Source organism: Cydia strobilella, chromosome Z, assembly GCF_947568885.1.
Source record: "Cydia strobilella chromosome Z, ilCydStro3.1, whole genome shotgun sequence".
Lineage (NCBI taxonomy): Eukaryota > Metazoa > Arthropoda > Insecta > Lepidoptera > Tortricidae > Cydia > Cydia strobilella.
Window position 1 is genome coordinate 45,596,920 of NC_086068.1, and position 22,447 is coordinate 45,619,366.

Here is a 22,447-nt window from a genome sequence, read left to right on the forward strand (position 1 = left end):
TGGTATGGTATGGTATGGTATGGTATGGTATGGTGTGGTATGGTATTTTATGGTATGGTATGGTATGATATTACTTTTTTTTTGTTTATTCTGTGTAATTCGAAATTCATTTTTACCTTTAATATGTTCTCACTACTGAGGTGAAAAATTATGTGTGCAACACGAGAGCAAAGTTATTTTACATCTCGTGTTTTTGAGTCCCTCGCTACGCTCAAGATTCTAACTTAGAATCACTCGCTTCGCTCGTGATTCAATTATAGAATCTCTCGCTTTCTCGGGACTCAAAATAAACACTCGCAAGAAAAACCAACTTTCCTCTCTTGTTGCACAAATAACTATAGAGCTATGATTTTGTATGATTTTAAAAGTTCGCTTGCTTTTTACGTTATAGACCGAAGTTATTTTTCATCAACCCTCCCCACCCCTCCCCCATACCGCAAAAAAGACAAAAGCCTTTTTGAATTCCGAAAACGTGGAAAATGTCACTTATCCGGCTTGTAGTCCAGACCTTGCACCGTGTGAATTCTATCTATTTCCCAAAATTAAGGATTAATTCAGGGAAATTAGCTAGAATTACGGCATAATTAATGGAAGACTTTTCAATTGGGATATGCACCCCTCCCCCCTCTGCGTCACCCTCCGACACCATCGCAAAGGGCCCGAAACTCGGTTTTTCTCAATTTTCAAAGAAACCGTTTAAGATACAGTAAAAGTGTGTAGGAAGGAAGTGATCCTTAATAAATCTTATACACACTATAGTGCTATCACTTGTAGTTTGTGTGCAATCTGTCACCATAGATGCAATTTTAATTAGCATTAAACGTTTTTGTCGTTTTTAAGATAACTTTTCTCAAAAAATACTTACGATATCGACAAATTTTGTTTAATTTAAGCAAATAGTCAATATGTTCTCCAAAACGAAGTATTATTTATTATTAAGAGGCCTTATTCCTACAAACGAGCGTATTTTGCAAAATGCTTCCTTTTTCATTCAACATTACGACGTAACTATTAGTATTTATTCAAAAACTGTTAACGTTCTTAAACAATCATTTCCTAAACTAGCGGCTGAAATAGTTAAAGTTTTCATTTTCTCTTTTTAAACCTAAAATAAATGAGTTTTCCTGGGAGTATTTTTCAAAATTTGCAGTGAGAAGTGTCGTTTCGGTTGCCAATTTTGCAGTAAACAAGAATCATTTGGTACATGAATGATTACAATTCAATTCACCATATCTTGTACGAGGGGCTGAAATGCTTGAAAATCAAAGATTCATTGAAAAAAATTGATAAAATACCTTTCGAGTTTTCTTCATTTTTTCGGTGAAAACAGGGTCGCATTATATATTTTTATCGCAAATTGTACTTATATTTTGCCCTCAAAATAACATTATAGCAAACTCTAACCTTATGTGAACCCATAAAAAAAATCATAAGCTAGGCACCCAGGGTTAGGTACCTATAGTTTACATTAAAACCAAATCTATAGCTGGCCACTGTAATGGGTAATAGAAACGCGTTCCGTATGTGTTTCGCTTTGCAGATGACCACGATGCCTAGCCAAGATGCCAACCGTTTACACTCCGTAGCGAACGAAACGCAACCGTCTCTGTCGCACTAATATGGAAGAGTGATAGAGAGAGATTACCCTATCGTTCGCTGCGGAACGAACGACTGGCATCTTGGCTAGGCACCCAGGTTTAGGTACCTATTATATGTGGCATCCCCACCCGCCAGGTGTTCCTTCCTTACCCTAGAATTCCCGTCTTTAACCTCTCGAATGCCGGAACGTGGAACCGCGCAGTAGGTATTGAAATTCTAATTAGTTGATAATTGGAGTTCAATGCCTGCTAGTGGGTCCGCGTTCCGGCTTTCGAGAGGTTAATCCCATGTTCCAAACTATCATTTCCTGTCTTAACCTCTCGAACGCCGGAGCGTGGACCCGCGCAGTAGGTATTGAATTTTAATTAATTAACAATTGGAGTTCAGTGCCTGCTAGCGTGGGTCCGCGTTCCGGCTTTCAAGAGGTTAAATTCCCGTGTCAACCCTCCTTCCCTCTCTTCCCTTCTCCTAACCTTCTAACCCCTTTCCAATTTCCAATCCCCTAATCCAAGGTGTAACTGATCGTGCCGATGGATGCATGGCTGAGAGGGAGCTCAGTCGCGAACGATAGGCCTCGGGTACCGGGCGACACCCGTTGTATAAAGCCTTGTCTACGCAAGCGGGGCTCTGCGTAGTACTGACCTTTTACATCCCTAGCTACTCGTGGGAACTGAATGGAAGAGACTTTAAATAAAAATCAAAAGAAAAAATACAAACAGAAACAAACGACCTCCTTAGCTGAGACGGCGAAAGCTGAAGCACTAAGGGGGGCGAAACAGATAGTGAGTGGTAAAGCCGAGGAGAAGCCATTGAAGCTAGATAGGCCACTGAAAGCCGGGGTACCTACCGGAACCCCAGCCCAGGTGACTGAACTAGAGACGATGGAGCCTCCGACAGCTGGACCCTCCACAAGCAAACCGATGACGGCGGCGAGTGGGACAACACCTGTTGAACCCTCAAAGCAGATCATAGATCCCGGCTGGGAGATCAGGTGCAAACCAAGAGGGAAGCCTGCCCAGACCGAAGAAAACGCACCACTGCGGAAGAAAGTCTCGCAGAGGCAGAGGCAGCGGCTCCAAAAGCGCAGAGATGCAAACAGCCGCACCTCTGGGAACAAGCAGGAGGTTGACGCCCAGAAGGGACAGGGTGAGGGAGTGACGACCACTGCAGAACAAAACCAGGCAAAGAAACCGAAGGGAAAAGCCAAGAGCGCGCGCCTGGATGAAACCATATCCCCCAGAGGCGACTACAAAAAACGCAGGACAGACGCCATGGGGAATGAGATACAACCCTCCTCCTATGCAGCGGCGGCAGCGACGGATCTGACGGTTGCGATCACCAACGACCGCACGGGCAGGCTGACGCAGCAGGACGCTGAAACGGTGGAGAGGAAGATCGGGGACGCCATCTTCCAGGCGGCCATAGAGACCGATCTGGATACCGTAGCGGAGGCCCCAGCGTTCTCGGGTAGACCCAGTTTTGTGGATGGGTACCTGAAGCTGTGGTGCCAGGACGCAATAACCAAAGAGTGGCTGATGAAGTGGCTGGAGTCGGCCACCCTCGAGAACGGAGACCGTCTAGTCGGGAAGAGGGAGGATGAGATGGTCCGTAACACAAGGTGCGATATTTTGATCCCGGCCCTGGAAGAAAACCTTACCAAGGTGGGAAGGGTCCTAAACTTCCAGAACCCGTGGGCCATGGTGAGAAAGTGGACTCTCAACCAGGCGATCCCCCTTAAGAAGAGATCCTGCACCCTACTCCTTGTGGGAATACCTGAGGACGTCGTTCCTACTGTGATGGAAAAAGGGAGGAGACTGAACTACTTATGTGGGACAGTCTACATCCGTTTCCAGCACGGCGGAGGGCGCTTCAGGAATCTCCACCGGAGAAAAACACAACAGAGGAGAACGTAAACAGAGGGGAGGACAAGACCGCGGAAAAAACATCCACACCCGATACCCCCTCTGCTATGGACACGGACAGCGCGGAAAAACAAGAGGACTTTGACCTCGAGGAAGGCATATTGCTGGACTCTGAGGACGAAGACGGGCTACCTAAGGGGATAAGTCTCCTGGACCTGAAGGGAAAAGCGGCAGAAGGGACACCCTCCGATGGCGCCTTCCCACTGTAAGGTCCTCCAGGTTAACCTCCAGCACAGCGAATCTGCAACGGCTCAACTTCGAAAATGGCTGGAGGTTAACCCATCATCCATAGCCCTGATCCAGGAGCCGTGGATCAGGAACACAAGCATAAACGGCCTTTGTAACACCGGAGGTAATTTATTTTATAACACACAATACAAACCCAGAACTTGTATATACATATCTCGTAACATAATGGCACAACCACTAACTCAATTCTGTTCCAGAGACGTGTGTGCCATAAAACTCCTCAGAACACAAAGCTCAAATCTACCGGAGATAGTCCTGGCGTCCACCTACATGGCGGCGGAGGACGAACCACCTCCAGTGGAGATGAACAACCTCATACGCTACTGCGAACGAGAAAGGCTCGAGCTGGTCATATCTGCAGACTGCAACGGCCATCACAACCTATGGGGAATGGAAACCAACAACAAAAGAGGTAACGATATTGTTGAATACCTTATGTCAACTAACCTAGATATATTAAACACAGGATCCAAACCAACCTTTGTCACTCGTAGATGTAATACTATAATTGACATTACTCTAAGCACAGGACTGGCAGCTCAACACATATCCAACTGGCACGTGTCGGACGAGCTATAGTGCTCCGACCACAGATGGATTCGGTACGACCTAACAGCCGACACACAGACACCCACACCTAGAAGAAACCCGAGACGCACGGACATACCGGCGTATAAGGAACTTCTGGAAGGTAAACTAGACAATAACACACACACAGACAGACCTAGCAATACAAAGGAGTTGGAGGAACAGGTAAACTTACTTATTAAGAACATTACCGATAGCTACGAAAACACATGTCCACTATCGACCTCATCAGCTAGAGGGAAAAGCAGTAACAACAACAGCTGGTGGGGACCGGAGTTGGACCGAATGAGAACAAAAATGAGAAGGTTACTTAACAGAGCAATGAACACAAGAGCTGAAGAGGACTGGGATAAGTACAAAACAGCTAAAACAGACTATAAGAAAAGACTGAGATACAGAAAATCAGCCACATGGCGGAATTTCTGCGAAAACATATCCACTGTAATACAGGCAAACAGAACAAGGAAAATCCTTGCAGACCAACCAAGGCAACTACTGGGCACCCTGAGGAGACAGGATAATAGCACCACCAGTAGCCCAGCAGAGACAGAAAGGCTACTGGTTGAGACCCACTTCCCAGGATGCAAGGTAGTAAATGAGCAAGACCCAGAACAACACATAACGAACTACAATCCAACTGAAAGAGAATGGAAGACAGCAGAACGCATAACAGAACATAGCAAAACGACCTGGGCGGTAAATAGTTTTGATAACTTTAAATCGCCGGGAACAGACGGAATCTACCCAGCCCTACTAAAGTGGGGAGGACACACACTAATAAAACATCTATCCAATCTACTGTGCAGCTGTATAGCCTTTAGGTATATACCACAGAAATGGAGGGAAGTGAAAGTGATTTTCCTACCAAAACCAGGAAAAACCGATTATTCGGATCCTAAGTCTTTCAGAATTCAGACCAATCAGCCTAACGTCCTTCATGCTAAAAACACTACAAAGATTATGTGACAGAGAACGGAAGGACACGGCTCTAAAAAACATAGCAATCCATCCAAACCAACACGCCTACAGTCAAGGTAAATCAACTGACTCAGCTCTCCATGCTGTAGTAAGCAACATAGAGAATGCGTTAGCGAGGAAAAACTCCTGTCTAGGCACTTTCATCGACATAGAGGGAGCCTTTGACAAGACCAATTTCAGCAGCATTCAACAAGCATTACATAGACATGGAACCAATCCGCTCATAATCGAATGGATAATGAATATGCTAAGACAGAGAATAATAAGACTAACAGAAAATCAAAATCACCAGGCACTAGTCATGAGAGGATGCCCCCAGGGAGGAGTACTCTCACCATTGCTTTGGAACCTGGTTGTAAACGATTTGATAACAAAACTAAACAACAAACTTTATGACTATAGGGTACGCAGATGACTTAGTAATACTAATCAGCGGCCTAGTAATAAGCACACTGTGCGATCTTACACAGACAGCACTGAGAATAGTAGAGAAATGGTGCATGGAGAATGACCTATCGGTAAACCCAAAAAAGACCGACACAATTCTCTTCACACACAAACGAAAACTGGGTACATATGCAATGCCAACACTTTTTGGCACAAAACTGACACTTTCAAAGGACGTAAAGTATCTAGGCATAATCCTGGACGATAAACTGAACTGGAACAAACACCTGGTCAATAAACTGAACAAAGCAACAGTAGCCTTTTGGCAATGCCGGAGGATGGTGGGAAAAAGATGGGGACTTGCCCCTCACATTATACTGTGGCTGTACAAAATGGTAATAATGCCAATGATCAGCTACGGCGCGGTGGTATGGTGGCCCCGCACCCAGCTAACTACAGTAATAGACAAACTAAATAAAACACAAAGACTAGCATGTGTGGCTGCAACGGGCTGCATGAGGACTACTCCGACTGCGGCTCTAGAAATAATGCTAGGACTCCTGCCACTACACATATACATACAGAAAGAAACGGCTACCACAGCTCTTCGTTTGAAAAATCTAAACCTATGGACATCTTTCAGCTCATCGCACAAGAAGATCTATGAAAATACGATCTTAAAACTGCCCATGCTGGAAGCGCCCATCGACAAAATACCAAAAACTATGATCTTCTGGAAAGATTACGCCATATCGTTAACAGAAGATCCGAAAGAAGGACTAAACCAAATAAACCTAAGAATATTCACAGATGGCTCAAAAACAAACGAAGGGACAGGATGTGGTGTCTTCTCAGAGGACCTGAACATACACATCACAAAGTCCCTTGGTGAACACAATACGGTATTCCAAGCTGAATGTTTAGGAATAGTAGAAGCTTGCAATGCTATTACAAGACGACAAGTGAAACACGAAACCATACTAATACTGTCAGACAGTAAATCGGTACTACAAGCGCTATGCAGCGACAAACTTACTTCAGAGCTTATACTTGAATGTCATCGAATCATGCCCCTACCAATATCCTACATACACAACCAGCTAGAACAACATCACAGACAACTGCACAACAAGTACTGGAATGAAATGAAGACATGCAGGCAAACCAAAGAAATTCTACCGGAACTGAACCACAAACTTACCAAAATATTACTGAAAACACCAAGAAGCCAACTACGTAAAATAGTAGGATTAATAACAGGATATAACACACTAAACAAACACCTACATATTATGGGTAAAACGGACAGCCCCATGTGCAGAGCGTGCATGGCAGAAGAAGAAACAACAAAACATATTCTCCTAGACTGTAAACAGGTAGAAGTATATAGGAGCAAATACCTAGGGAATCCATGCACACTAAAGGACGCAACTAGCAACCTGAAGACCTTGCTAGGCTTCGTGGAGGAGCTGGGGTGGTTAGAGTAGCGCTACCTCGTTTCACGCAAAATAGGCACATTGGATGTCGAGTTGCGGAAAATGCCCAGCAAAACTAAATAACTAACTATCTGGAAAGCAAAACACATACGGAACGCGTTTCTGTTACCCATTTCAGTGGCCAGCTAGAGATTTGGTTTTAAGTGGTTTTAACGTAAACTGTAGGTACTAAACCAGAGTGCCTAGCCAAGATTCCAGTCGTTCGTTCCGAAGCGAAAAATAGCGTAATCTCTCTCTATCACTCTTCAATATTAGTGCGACAGAGACAGTTACGTTTCGTTTGCTACGGAGCGTAAACGGTTGGCATCTTGGCTAGGCACCCTGGTCATTTAGAAAGCGAAACTATAAGTACCTAAACGGTTGGCATCTTGGCTAGGCACCCTGGTCATCTCTGGGTACAAGTATATATATATTTTCTTAACAAAATAAACTGAAATCACTACTACCATGCATATAAAATAAAATAAAAGAGTGGCTATAACAATCAAAATAATGAAATAAAACTATGAAAACGGATTATATCGCGTATATTGAATTTATAATACATTTTCATAGTTTTATTTCATGAGTAACTATCGTGGTAACCGAAGACAATATAATAAAAATTATGTTACTTGCTATTGAAATCGACAACGATCAAGATTATTCTTCTCTGCGTTCAAAACGCGTTATAGTTGCCGGCGCTCACGTACCGCGCGTCAACGCCATCTATTGAGTGTTATTTCGTGAAATCGATGAACGCTCCAGGGAATAAGGGCTCTTAAACTCCTTCATTTGACGATGCTATGCCATTTTGAAAATACGTCATCTTTAAACATTTTCAGTCAGCGAATATCGTTACGAGTATTAACCACTTGCCTGTATCTGTATATGAAACGGATTCCTGACCGAAATTTATACAGCACAACCGAGGGTGAACCCACGATTTTTGACCACCACACACATACAGGGTGAAATTATAAACACCCTTCATACTCAACGTAGTGAAATTTCAACTGTCTAGCTATCATGGTTCATGAGATACAGCTTGATGACAGACACGACGAACAGACGGACAGCGGAGTCTTAGTAATAGGGTCCAGTTTTTACCCTTTAGGTACGGAACCCCAAAAATGGCATAGAGCATGTCGGGCCATGCTCATTGTAGGGCCCCGTAGTTACCCGTCCGTCACAATAGGCTGCAATGAACGGAGGCTATTGTAAGTAACGACATAACATAATAGGCAAAAGGGAGTAGGTACCTCTACCTTCGCAGCGCTTTGTACATACGTCTTTTTATTGCGAAGGGAAGATTTTTTGCGATAACTCAACAAAAACGACTTAACTAATCATGATAGCAATAATTCTCATTGAATGTATACCGTGTAAAAAATATCGTGAATGTAGAGATGTAGAAAGCTACATTTCTACATTCACGATATTTTTTTCACATTTTTTGAACCCATCGTCCATGGTTCAAATGTTAGAGTGGGGGAGGCACACATTTGTTTCTCTTTCGGTGCGATTACTTCCGAAAATATTTACCTCATCAAAAAATGGTTGTTTAAGACCCTTTTCGAAAGACCTATCCAACGACACCCCAAACCATAGGGATCAAAAGAAAAAGAAACGTCTCCACGTTAAGTGTAGGGAAGGTACCCTAATTTTGTGATGTTTATTTTACCACTTTGTCAGCATGATTGATCTACATATCTATACCAAATTACAGTTTTCTAGCACTAACGATCTCGAAACTATAAGGGTTCCTATCAGGGCTCGGAACCGGTATTTTTTAAAAACCCCGAAATAGCCCAATATTTTGAATTTTTTATGCTCGTTACGTAGGACTGAATCATGTATTTAGGAAACAATTTTGCATTATTAAAACGTCCCATTAAAAATGAAATTATAAACAAAAGAACGAAAAAGAACGTAATAATACCGGTATTTTTGTATGGAGCAAATACCGGTTTCCGACCCCTGGTTCCTATAGAGGTGGTTGACTACGAAACCCTAAAAAAACAGCTCGTGTGTGGGTGCTACTTAGCCAAGTATTATCAATTAAAATCAAAAGTAACCATAGACACACATAAAACCATGCATAAAAGTGTAACCACAGTCCATAGACACACGTAGGGTAATTTTGAAATGTTCACGTTTCCCATTTGTGGAGAGATAAATAAATACATATACAAATATTATAGGACATTCTTACACAGATTGACTAAGTCCTACGGTAAGCCCAAGGAGGCTTGTGTTATGGGTATTCAGACAATAATATATATAATATATAAATACATAGAAAACACCCATGACTCAGGAACAAATATCTGTGCTCATCACACAAATAAATGCCCTTACCGGGATTCGAACCCAGGACCATCGGCTTCATAGGCAGGGTCACTACCCACTAGGCCAGACCGGTCGTCAAACTACGGTAGAGATACTGTCGCTAAAAGCAAAAATCTACTATTTCTATCTCTTTCGCTCTTATAACTTTTCATGAGTGTGGTGGTCAAATATCGTGGGTTTACCCTCGGGTTGTGCTGTATAAAATTGGGTCAGGATCCGTTTCATACACAGTCAAGTGGTTAATAGTAATGATGTTCGGTGAGCTTAAAAATGTTTGAAGATGTGTTTTCAAAATGGCATAGCATCGTCAAATGAAAGAGTATAATAATAAATCATACTTCGTTTTAGAGAACATATTAACTATTTACTTAAACAAAACTTGGCGATATCGTAAGTATTTTTTGAGAAAAAATATGTTAGAAAAAAAAAAAAAAAAAACGTTAATTGCTAAAAAAATTGTATCTAATGGTGACAGATTGCACAGAAACTATAAGTGTTAGCACTATAGTGTGTATAATAAATTAATAGCAAATTTATTAAGGATCACTTCGTTTCTACACACTTTTTCTTAACAGTTTCCTTAAACATTGAGAAAAACCGCGTTGCGGGCCCCTAGCAGGGGTGTGTGTGGGGGGGGGGTGATCAGAGGGGGGAGGGTAGGGAGGGGTAACTTCGGTCCATAACGTACATATCCCAATTGAAAAAAGTCTTCCATTAATTATGCCAAGTTTTCCATATAATATTTTGTTTTTAAAGAAGTAACGTACTATATAATGAGGGGTTTGACATTTCAGACCCCCGAAGAGGCAGTTACTACGTTTAATCACCACGTAGAAAACATGCAATCAAGTGATTGGGCCTATGCTTCGAAAAATGGTCCGAGCGAGTCAATATGTGCATTGTGCATAGAATGTAGGAGTAAATATTTAGAAGAGCAGTAAATGTATTATTATGGTTATAAATGGTTTTATTCAAAAATTACGCAAAACTTTCAGTGTGGCCCTCGTATTTATGTAGCCTGAAACGGGAGGGCGTGGAAACCAACGTGTGATCAGGATCAGGATGTTTTTGTCGATTCACGCACTTAATTCATCATGATCAACGTTTTAAGGGATGTGGTGTTCCGCACCATGTAATTCGTGTCAGACAGTTGTGGCTGCCGGACGAACGGACGCATTTGATATGTAAAGTGTAGTTTAAGGGTAGAATAGTTCAGTCTCGGCACGGCACTCGTACGGGTGTGCAAATATCAAAAAAAAGGTTGGACGTTCATACCCTTAAGGAAACATGTGAATTATTTTTAAAGAGAAAGTACCCTGATTCCTATTTCATCTATACTGATGGATCTAAATGTGCAAATGGTGCGGGTGTGGCGTTATTTGACCCTCAATTAAAAAGTTGTGTAAAACTTCAAATAAATAATAATATTTCTATTATGTATATTGAATTGGTAGCGTTGGCAGAGGCAATTGCATATGTCGAATCATTTAAGACCGGAAATTTTGTTATATGTACAGATTCTAGAAGCGCTTTACAATATTTGGCTCGATGCACCTCGAATTTTCGAGGAGCACCGATAGCCTACACTATTCTTAACAGTTTAAATAAATTGTCGGGGTCAAGTATCAAAATACAGTTGCAATGGGTGCCATCTCATATAGGTCTAATGGGAGACGAATCAGCTGATAGATTTGCTAAGGAAGCTATCACAGAGGGAATAATATTTAATTGTTTACCATACCATACTGACTGTCTAAACATGGTACGTTCTAAACGCCGGGACTTATGGAAGGAGCACTTCGACGAGAGGTCTCTGAACAAAGGAATATGGTACAGAACAATTCAACCTAATCTGTGTCAAGTGCCATGGTTTAGAGGATCTGGTATGAGTAGGTTAGATATCATAATAGCCCTCAGACTTCGATCTGGACACATTCCACTTAATAGCTTTGCTTTCTTGATGCGCAAGAGTGATACTCAAAACTGTACGGAATGTGGGACGAGAGAAGATGCTACTCACATTATGATGGAATGTATCCGAAACGAAACAGAAAGGCAAGCTTTTGTAATTAAACATAAAATTAATATATTGAATGTGGGTACATGTAATGATATCTTAGCACACCCTTTGTCTAAAACAGCTAAAGATTTATATAAATTAGTCAATTTAGGAATTAAGCGAAGGTAAATTTGTGATTTTGATTTGTAACAATGGGGGTGCCATCATCAAATATGATAAAACCCCTTTATTAAATAGATAAAAAAAGGGTAGAATAGTTACCACAATAAAACATGAGGTCGAGTAGATGCGCGAGCTCGGCCATGTTGGGAACGCAGCCGTGCACCAGTGCGAGCAATAGCTCGGCGGCGGCGGCGGCGGCGCCGGGCGAGCGGCACAGCGGCGGCGCCGGCTCGGTGAAGGTGGCGGCGCCTGGCGAGCGGCACAGCGGCGGCGCCGGCTCGGTGGAGGCGGCGGCGCCGGGCGAGCGACACAGCGGCGGCGCCGGCTCGCCCGAGCTATCGCCGTCCCCCATGCGGCACCACGCCCATGAGTACGGCCACAGGAATTCTGTTGTCACTTCCTGTCACGTCAATAAAACGAATGACTACATGTATTGAAATTACAAAAAAAAAGGAAAAAAAATATCTCATAAGGTCATGAGTCATGACTAGACATCGGCGGCTCGTGGCATTTAGGTAGAATTTGACATTTCTGACAGATTATATTCTGTTTTTTTATTCCGTAGACTAAAATGACATTTCATGTGGTACTAAGAAATGACATTTTAGTCTACGGAATAAAAAAACAGACTTTAGTGGTGTATCCGTGTTTTTACAAGTAAGTACGAGTAAGGTACAAGTCGAACAAAGGAAACCAATTAGAAAAACTATTTTTAATCTTTAAATATATGACACAAATACTTGTTACAAGTTTCTACGTCTTCTGTAAAAATCCACTTGGTGTACGAAATAGTAGATTGTGTCACAAGGGAGCAAAATGACATATTTACGGCGAGGACGTACAATTGAATCCTAAACGAAGCGAAGGATTCTATAATAGAATCCTGAGCGTAGCGAGGGATTCTAACATAGATCCTGAGCGTAGTGAGGGATTCAAATGTTAACGCCCAAGGTGAAAATAATTTTGCTACCATGTGACACATACTGCTTTTCACATCACTTATGAGGAAATTACATACATATGTTAGGTTTCAAAACATTATTATTTTAAGCAAAGATCGATACGGACAAAGTGACAAAAATATGTATACACGACCTTAGTATAGGTAGGTACTTCTGGCACTTTGTCCGTATCGATATTTTCAGACGTGACTGTACTGACAAATTAAAAGTACCTACAGCTCATAATTATGTACCTAATATCTTTTCAAAGACAGCAGCAAACACCTAAAATGATACAATGAAAATCAAGTGCATTATTTTTGTAGATTTTTCTGGTAACAAATTAGCTCTTAAGTACCCTTTTGAACCAAATCTTCAGAAGAACACTATGAAGACTGATATCACTTATATTTATTATTATAAAGTTATTGATTTTAACTAAGTATTTACAAATTTATACACAATACAGAACCGCATAATCATGCTTTGTGAAATATTTGTACAAAACTTTTTAAATATAAACTTTTTAAACTGCATAGACAAGTATGGTTGCGTTTAAGGAGACGTAAAATGTCAAAATAAAAATTAAATTATTAAACTAATGTTTTTTACGTTTCTTTGTAAATATTACGCTAATTAATTAATTTACTTTATTTAAATATGCTATTAATTAATTTAAAATACGCTAATTACATTTATTGTTTACAATTACAACAAAATATTATTTAAGTTAGAAAATTGTGTGCACATAATCGATTATAAAGAAATTGTAATCGATTATATGCATACTAATTTCATATGTCTTTGTGTCAATATTTCATACTGGCAACAAAATGTCCTTGAACAGAAAAGTGCCACTTTGATCCCTCCTAGCAGGGAAGAAAAGTTCCCTTTTCGAATAGGTGATGTGAAAATGATCTTTCAGCTTCAACTGTTTTTTTTTTTCTGTTTTTAATATACTTTTTCTTGGTAGATTTGTTGCATAAAAATGTATTTTTCACCTCAGCAGCTCGAACAAGCCTACTTTCGTCACTCCCGGGAGTGAAACAAAGTAGCTTTTTAATTTAGTGAAGGCCATGAACTGCCACTTCATACTTTTATTACATTTTTTTATGGTATGGTATGGTATGGTATGATATGGTATGGTATGGTATGGTATGGTATGGTATGGTATGGAGTGGTATGGTATGGTATGGTATGGTATGGTTTGGTATGGTATGGTTTGGTATGGTATGGTTTGGTATGGTATGGTTTCGGTATGGTATGGTTTCGGTATGGTATGGTATGGTATGGTATGGTATGGTTTGGTATGGTATGGTATGGTATGATATCGTATGGTACATATTATATTACTTTTTTCTGTTTATTCTGTGAATTTCGAAATACATTTTAACCTTTAATATGTTCTCACTACTGAGATGAAATGTATTTTTTCTACTCGTCGAGTATAATCTGTGTATTACAACTTCATATGCAACACTACAACCTTACTCTTTTCAACGTTAGATAGTCTATGGCACTTCTGACTCGAGCATAAGAATTTTATCGATACGGTTTAGTCCATGAGGGCTATCGTTTTTTTTCTCACCAGTTGGCGCCTCTGTTGGTGGTGGTCCAAACGACAAAAGAACAGCTGTCAGTCATTGAAGTGACAAGTGACATTTGACATTTCGAACTTTGCGAAGACCACCATCTACACTAGCGCCCCTAGCGGCGAATTCATACGCGTTAGCCCTCATTATAAAAATTTTGAAAATAGAACTTCATACATTTCGATAAAATATTTCTTGTTTAAGGAGACTCGATTCAATGCAAATTAGCCTACTTAAACACGCTGCTGCGTCGCATCTGCTTTGCGATTGGTTGGCTAACAAAAACATTTTATTTTATGTAGAAACAATTGCTTCATAAGTCAGAAACGCGCATGTGACACCCTTCATATAGCAACATCCATACTCTACGAAAACCGCTTAGCGTTGCTTGTTAGTCTCCATAGGCTACGGTAGCCAAAATCGAGAAAAAAACTGTCTTAAAATTTTATTTAGCGCGGAGCAGGTAACAGGGCCTCATGAGTTACGAGCTTAAGAGGAGGTGTCGTTGACCAACCCGCCGGGGGCGCCGGGCCCGGCGGCCGGGGCGCGTACGAGTATGAATGTATCGCGGGCCGCGGCAGCTCGCTAATAGTAGTCTCACCATCTGGTATGTTACGACTAAATTAAATACATATATGTAAATTTATATAAATATCTAGGTAAATCGGAGGCATCGATTACGCGGATTACAAGAGAAGGTTGTACCTCCTGAGGTTTTATGCAAACTAAAAATAAAAAAGAAGATGCAATTAGACAATTTTGACCTATGTGTGATACGTAAGAAAATAATAGTACATTACTACAGTGGCTGGGAAGTAAGGGGTTGCCGGCCGAATGCATATATACGGCCGAAGGTAGTGAGGCGGGATAGGTATGAGGCCGACAACCCCTTTCCACGCCGATGTATGTATAATGCTTTTCTCAAACATGCAATGAAATAAATAAATAAATCTCCACGAAATTAAAGTTTTATTTCTAAAGAAACTGAAAGTAAACGAGGCACAAAATACAACTACCACCTATACCTATCTTTATCACACGTGTCGTATATTTTACACATGTAGTTATCAATTTATTACACAAATTTTCAAGATATATTTATGTATCTTTGATTTTTTCGCCTTGCATCCGTCTCACTGTAGTTTTAGCCACATAACTAAGATTACATAGTTTTTTTATGTTGATATTATTGCTTCACATACATCGTTGCCCTAAATATAATTAACAGGTATTAATTTAATATTTTCGTTGAAACTCATATTAAATAACACAATTAACAACGCACAATAAATCCAATAAAATAGAATTACAGAATGAAAAATGTTCCACTTTACCTCCAAAACGATTAAAAAAATACCTACGCGTGTTTGAGTAGACATTTTTACCGCTAATATTTAAATGAAATATTTTAAATCTGTATTTGTAATTATAGTTTGTCAAAGGACTGTCTTATTTCAAACATAGACAGAGAGAATCATACTATCTTTATCTTACACTAGTACTAGCACCCGAAAGAGAAGGATGAGTATAGTTTTTTTGTTCTTATTTACTGCCAATTTGGTTTGACCAACTATAAATTTGCAATTCAATATTATTGGAATTTGTTAATAATGTTTTTTTTTTTGGAAATTTTATTCATATAAAACTGCAAAATATATCAAATATCGTATATTCTTTTTTTTAATAGGCGTATTGGCAGAATGTCATTCCGAGCCAAAAAGCAAATATTGGTTATAGTTTTTTTTTATGGCTGAATGCCATGATGCTGTGTTACAAATATATGTGAAATAGAAATTAAAAAAGCCACTTCCCGGCCTAGGCCTGCAACTTTGTATGAAATTTCATTACAGACCTCTCGTCTAGTCGCGCCTGAGACGTAATACTTCCCAGCCTAATATAAAGAACGTAATATCAATATTACATAGCATGTTTGAGAAAATGAATTTTATACGGCAAAAAAGAAGTACCGACTATAAAAAAAGTGTAGACACCAAATAAATGGGTTCTGATTTTGATTACGGCGAATAAAAGTAGATTTAAGTCAAACGAGTTGCCAATCCACATTCTGGATTGAAAGTCACACGCTCTTACCGTTAGGCCACCAGAGCTCTCTTTTGACTGACTGACATATTATATATATTAAACCGGGTCATTCACGTTCATGCTCCTCGTTATGGAGCGAAACATGTCGTTTTTGAGCAATCATCGACTTTATAAACGTGAGTGACCCGGTTTAATATATTTAAAATGCCTTGATTTTATAAAACAAAATAAACTAAAATATGTATATAATATTTCAAGTGACAATAACAAAACTGTCTTCTTAAGTTTAATATTACTCGTAAATTTTAAATGTCTGAGAAGGTACTAGTAGTGTAAGCCGTTCGCATAAAAAAACCGCAAATCGATGTACAGGTTAGCCGTTTGGCACACGCATACTAGAGGTCAAACCAAAATTTTTGACGCGTAGTTACTAAAAAAATTTCCTTAGGAGGGGTGCTGAAACATTTATTTTTTTGTATGGAAAATGTGCCAAACGGCTAACCTGCACATCGATTTGCGGTTTTTCTTTGAAATTGGGGTCGAGCGGCTTCCACTATAGCGTTTGTAACAAGTGTATCATTATCATCATCTATTTCATGTTGTAAAACAATACGTGATTGGTCAACAAATTGTAAAGAATCAGCGAGAGAAATATTGGTATAGGTACTCTAATTGAGTTATAAGTTTGTGGTATAATTGCGTAGGCATTTTTTTTTAAAATCAAGTTCACTTCTTAAATTGATGTTTGAAAAAGCTATTTTAACTAGTTTAATAGATCCATGGCATCATACAACTATAAGTTTGTAATAAAACATTTTTATGTCCTGAACTCCATTATAATAGTTACGCTTTTAAGAAATCTGTACGTACTTTCTTTGCTGGTAGAATGAAGGATTCCTAGTTTTATAATTTATATATTGTATATGTATATTTATATATGTAGGTATATGTATCTATATTGTATATATTTTGATGTTCTTGCATATCGCCGCGCCGCTATACTTACTCAACCTCGTATCTGCAACACTCATTTGATGACAAAAACACCCGTTATTATTTACAACGACGGGACTTAATCGCGTAAAATAAGTATTAAACCCACCTCCGACGTGACAACGCCGTCCTCGAAACGTCGGTGGGTTTAATACTTATTTTACGCGATTAAGTCCCGTCGTTGTAAATAATAATGAGTAAAAATCGTGAAAGTTTAAAAACACCCGTATTCCGAATGAAAAAAAAGCGACATTTCCATCAAATGATTGTTGCAGATATGAGGTTGAGTAAGTATAGCGACGATATGTATGTTAAATTTTAATTTAGCTTTGAGTTTTATATTTTGTAAGTAGTAGTAGCACCGCCCACAATTTATCTGCTTTGTCTTAAAGTTGACGGGTAGAAAACGCTTTTGGCATTAAATCCGCGTTTTGTACGATAAGTTTTTCTTCTGTGCAATAAACTTTAAATGAATAAATAAAACAATGCCTTAATAATGATGTAACAACAAAACTCATGACCAGACCCCGTTATCAGTGGTGAAATTTTAATGAAATGCTAGGGTTGGCACACACCTCCACCGTGCGGGTAAGATTCCGCAAGCTATTGGGTAAAAGTACGCATGATGTGTAATTGTTCGCATAAAGAAAAGTTAACGGAATTGTCAAATTCGCTAGTAGGTACTAAGTGCTGGTCTTGCCGTTTAGCTGTTTCTTGATTCTTGAAGATTTTCAGAAAAGCACGTAACCGCATATAGACGGAACGAACGGCAACAAACTAGGTGTGAACACTGTAAGACTTTCAGGTATTAAACGGATTGCATAACGCTTTGTATTATAGGTAATATTTTAAGGTAAAAGTTCTCTTACATAAATATAAGATTACAACTGTCATCAAAAGTACAGAAGTCATATACGTTTTTAAAATGACGCACAATGAATACCAGCATAATGAAAATTAATCCCAATCAGTAAGAACGACTCTTAAAACTTTTTTCATTTTAAGCGGGTTTTAAAGGAACAAATTACTTAAATTCGATTAATCGTATTGTTTTAAGATAGTTTACTGCGGTTTTCAACCGTTATGACCAGTAAATAACAACAAATCAAATTTAAAATGAGGCTCGAGCTCACGTGATGATAATATTTATTTGCCCTGTTTTTTGAAATATGATCTACTGGTATACTTTTTCGTATGCGTATATGATTTAATGTCAATATAATTGTCAAAAAAGTCAAAGAAGAATTTTGAGTGATGTCGTCAATGTATGGAAATTGTACGAAAGTACATTTAAGATTGAATTTCTGTGTTGTCTTTGTCAGTAAAAATATAAAGCGACGACAGACCGCTAGTTCGGTTATCTATCTTTCAAAATCACTCAACAATTCAATTACTGTCAAAGACAAAATTGTGTTACGGTTTGTTTAAACGGAACTCCATATTTTGATTTTTTGATACTTTTAGTGTCGATTTGTAGAGAATAATAGCAAATAAAAAATATAATGGCATGAGGAGTCGCTACATGGCTTCTTTGTAAACAAACTTACGTATAATTTAATGAAATTATTAAAGATTTATTGAACAACTATTTGCACAAAGTGAGGTCTAAAACGAAAACGTCTCATTTTTTTTTTATTAGCCTACTTTGCTGTCCCACTGCTGGGCAAAGGCCTCCCCTCGTTTTTTCCACTCGACCCTGTCATCGGCATTTTCCCACATAATTAAATCTCATAATGTTCTTTTTCGGTTTTCGGGTGTGTATACGGTGTTTCTTTTTTTAACCCTTAGCCATATTGTAAGAGATGATTAGATACGTCATAAAACGTTTATTATGGGACCAAACTCAAGATTGCGCTTACCCTAATTAGACCTCTATCCTTGTGTTCAGGATGCGCTCCGTATTGGTACTTGACTTGTGCCGGAACGTGTGTAAATAATTCTTTGGTTAAATTCAGGTGTCCCTCCAGCAGCGTATCATCGAGTATTTCTGGATTCGCTCGCACTGATCTCAACCACGCCACCTGAGAATGTATAAGTCATGTTATGTAAGGATAGTATGTAGTGAAACGCGGTTTAAATGATAAAGTAATGAATGATGAATACTTCAATAGCGAGGTCTTCGAGCGTCCTGGAAGTGGGTCCGGCGAGCGAGACGAGCCTGCACAGCAGCTGCAGGAACTGTTGGGCGTGACGCGCGTGGCGCTGCAGGCGCGAGCCGCCCGGCTCGCCCACCACGCCACCGAGCGCCTCCAGCGCGGCGCGCGCGCCGCCGCCGCCGCCCCACGCGCACATTGATAACAACTGCTCCGCGCACGACACGCGCACCTGAAACATACATCTTTTTTATGACTTTGTTTAAGTACTGCAACTTCAATAAAAACGAATGTGCTGCTGCTGGTGCGAAAACAAATACCACAAGCTTAATAACAGCATTAACCTTTAGTAAAATACTGACCTGAGGATTCGGACAGTCGATCATCAAGTACAACGCCGTGTCTTGCCACCATGACTCGTTCAATAAAGCTTCCAGCCTTCCTCCGCCAAGAGCCAGGCATATTGTGACTACCTCCATACATTCTCGTACCACTAGAAACAAAACGCTATATGCGGATGATTATTCAACAATAAACATTACCAGAATATATTTTAGGATTAAAGAATAGGCACTTCAAATACATCACCATTATTAATTTTGTTGTGTAGGTAAACTTAGGGACGTAATCTAAGCTCCATTGTGATAGTAAAGTATGTGGGAAGTATATTACATGTGACGTCGTCGGGATGAACAGCGCTGTTGGCGTCGGCGGGCTGCGCGACGGAAAAGGCCAGCCCGTAGAGAGCGCGCACTGTGGCTGTCGTGGGTACGCACCACCACACTAACGAAGACACTACGTCGCTGTCTTCTGTACTATTCACCACCTACAGACACAATCATAATGTAAACATGTAAACGGAGGTCGGGAAATTAGGAATTAAGATGCAGGCCAACTTAGTAGCCCCTTTTCTCGCCGAGCAAAAATGCACAGAAATACGAAATAAAAACGAGTTACCTTATCGCTAAAGGACAGTATAGCTGAAAGTCTGGATTGTGTTATGTCTTTGTGACTACATAGACATGACATGAATGCTAAATGCCTCTTTAGCAAAACGTCTGCTGTCTGGATCTTAGAATGTTACAATTTAAAATGATCTAGCAGCACAACTTGTTTATCTTCAAATGTCCTTATTACTTATTAGACATAAACGCTAAATGGTCCAGTAGCAAAACGTTGGCATCTTAGAACGCCTTAATCTTAATTACTAACTAGTTGAGTGTACTCAGGCCATAAAAAGGTCAAATACGGCGTTCTCTGAACAAAATATTTCCTTTGGCAGATTTCCTAAGATGTATTAAAGAAGAGGAGCCACCCGAATTTTTGATGCAGGTGGGGGGAGGGGGCGGTTTTAAGCGTAGGCGACGTTTAAGGTTAAAAATTGCTTAAGTTTAGGTTCTAAGACTTGTAAGTCAGTTAAGTATCATTTTCAACTAAAGCAAAGATTGAGAGATTGTGAGAAAGAGATATTTATTGATAAAATTATAAATAAATTTACACATCACACAGCATACACATCATTATCACAATACACATACATAATTATCACAATATTAAATTGCTAGCTACCTACAATTTATTGGGTAAGGTAGATTTGATTTCTAATAGTTACATTAATTTTTAACCGACTTCAATTTCATAAAAGGAGGAGGTTCTGTATTCGGTTGTGGCTATTTTTTTTTATGTATGTTCACCGATTATTCCGAGACCCGTGGTCCGATTTGAGTAATTCTTTTTTTGTTCGAAAGGCGCTACTTCCAAGTTGGTCCCATATTAATCTGGTTCTGATCTGATAATGGAATCCCTGAGGAATTGAGGGAACTCCTCAATTTTTAAAGGCACATGTATGGTGATTTGGGTGTTTTCATAAGCAACTTGAGCATTTTCTCTCGAAAACGACCAATTTGATGAAGTGGACCTGATGATGATGATTGTTTTGAAGATAGTGATGATGATTTTTTTAATGTAGGATGTTCAGCGATTACTCCGAGACCCGTGGTCCGACTTGAACAATTCTTTTTTTGTTTGAAAGGAACTACCTCCAAGGTGGTCCCACATTAATCTGGTGCTGTTCTGATGATGGGATCCATGAGGAATTGAGGGAACTCCTCAATTTTTAAAGGCACATGTATGGTGATTTGGTCGTTTTCTTAAGCAACTTGAGCATTTTTTCTCGAAAACCACCAATTTGATGAAGTGGGGCTGATGATGATGATTGTTTTGATGATATTGATTTCAGCGATTACTCCGGCACCCATGATCCGATTTGAGTTATTCTTTTTCTGTTTGAAAGAAGTTACCTCTCCAAGGTGTTTTCGTAATATTTTTGGTTTTGATCTGATGATGGAATCCGTGAGGAATTGAGGGAACTCCTCAATTTTTAAAGGCACGTGTATGGTAATTTCGGTGTTTTCTAAAGTAACTCAAGCATTTCCTCCCCAAAACCACCAATTTGATGTAGTGCAACTGTAGCCTAACCACGAGTTTGACACTAAATATTCTTCGTAACTTACTTTGTACACTAATATTGTATGTACGAGCGAGATGCATAAACAGTAAGTTACGCACACGATAGCGAATATATATCAATGTCAAACTCGTGGTAAGGCTACTGATAACTTCCCTCGTATGTGTATTATGATTTTTGATGTAGGTAGTGTTGGAAACAACCAAAGAGATTGAAAGGTGAAGGTAGAGGGTATTAGTGTTTGGGGGGTTTGAGGTTGGGGGTTGAGGGGAGGTGAGTTGATGGGTCGGGGACTGAGGGGTTGGGAGTAAGGGGATTGGGGGTTAGGGTTAGGAGTTAAGGGGTCTGCATGGGGTTAGGGGTCGGGGAATGGCGGTTGAAGGGTTGGTGGTTTAGGGTCGAGGGGTTCAGTGATCAGGGGTTGATGTGCTGTGAGGTTGAGTGATCGGGGGGTTTGAGGGATTGGGTCAGTGGCGGGGCGGAGAATGGATTTAGTGACAGGAATGATTTCCCAGCGGACTCAAGGAAAATTCTGATTATTTAATAAAGTTTACGAATTTACAGTTAAACATGATTATGTTTTTCA

The 22,447-nt window shown here is 39.8% G+C and overlaps 1 protein-coding gene across 4 annotated transcripts in view; it reads right to left on the reverse strand.

Moving 5' to 3' along the window:
• LOC134754800 (probable ubiquitin carboxyl-terminal hydrolase FAF-X) overlaps positions 1–22,447 on the reverse strand; it is a 157,463-nt gene that overhangs the window by 70,499 nt on the left and 64,517 nt on the right. For all 4 annotated transcript variants that reach the window (XM_063691168.1, XM_063691167.1, XM_063691169.1 and 1 more), the window contains 5 exons: positions 20,067–20,220; positions 19,757–19,887; positions 19,405–19,626; positions 19,161–19,322; positions 11,832–12,132 (listed from right to left, as the gene is read on the reverse strand). In XM_063691168.1, coding sequence (XP_063547238.1) covers positions 11,832–12,132; positions 19,161–19,322; positions 19,405–19,626; positions 19,757–19,887; positions 20,067–20,220 — 970 coding nt within the window. The remainder of the gene's footprint in view (positions 1–11,831; positions 12,133–19,160; positions 19,323–19,404; positions 19,627–19,756; positions 19,888–20,066; positions 20,221–22,447) is intronic.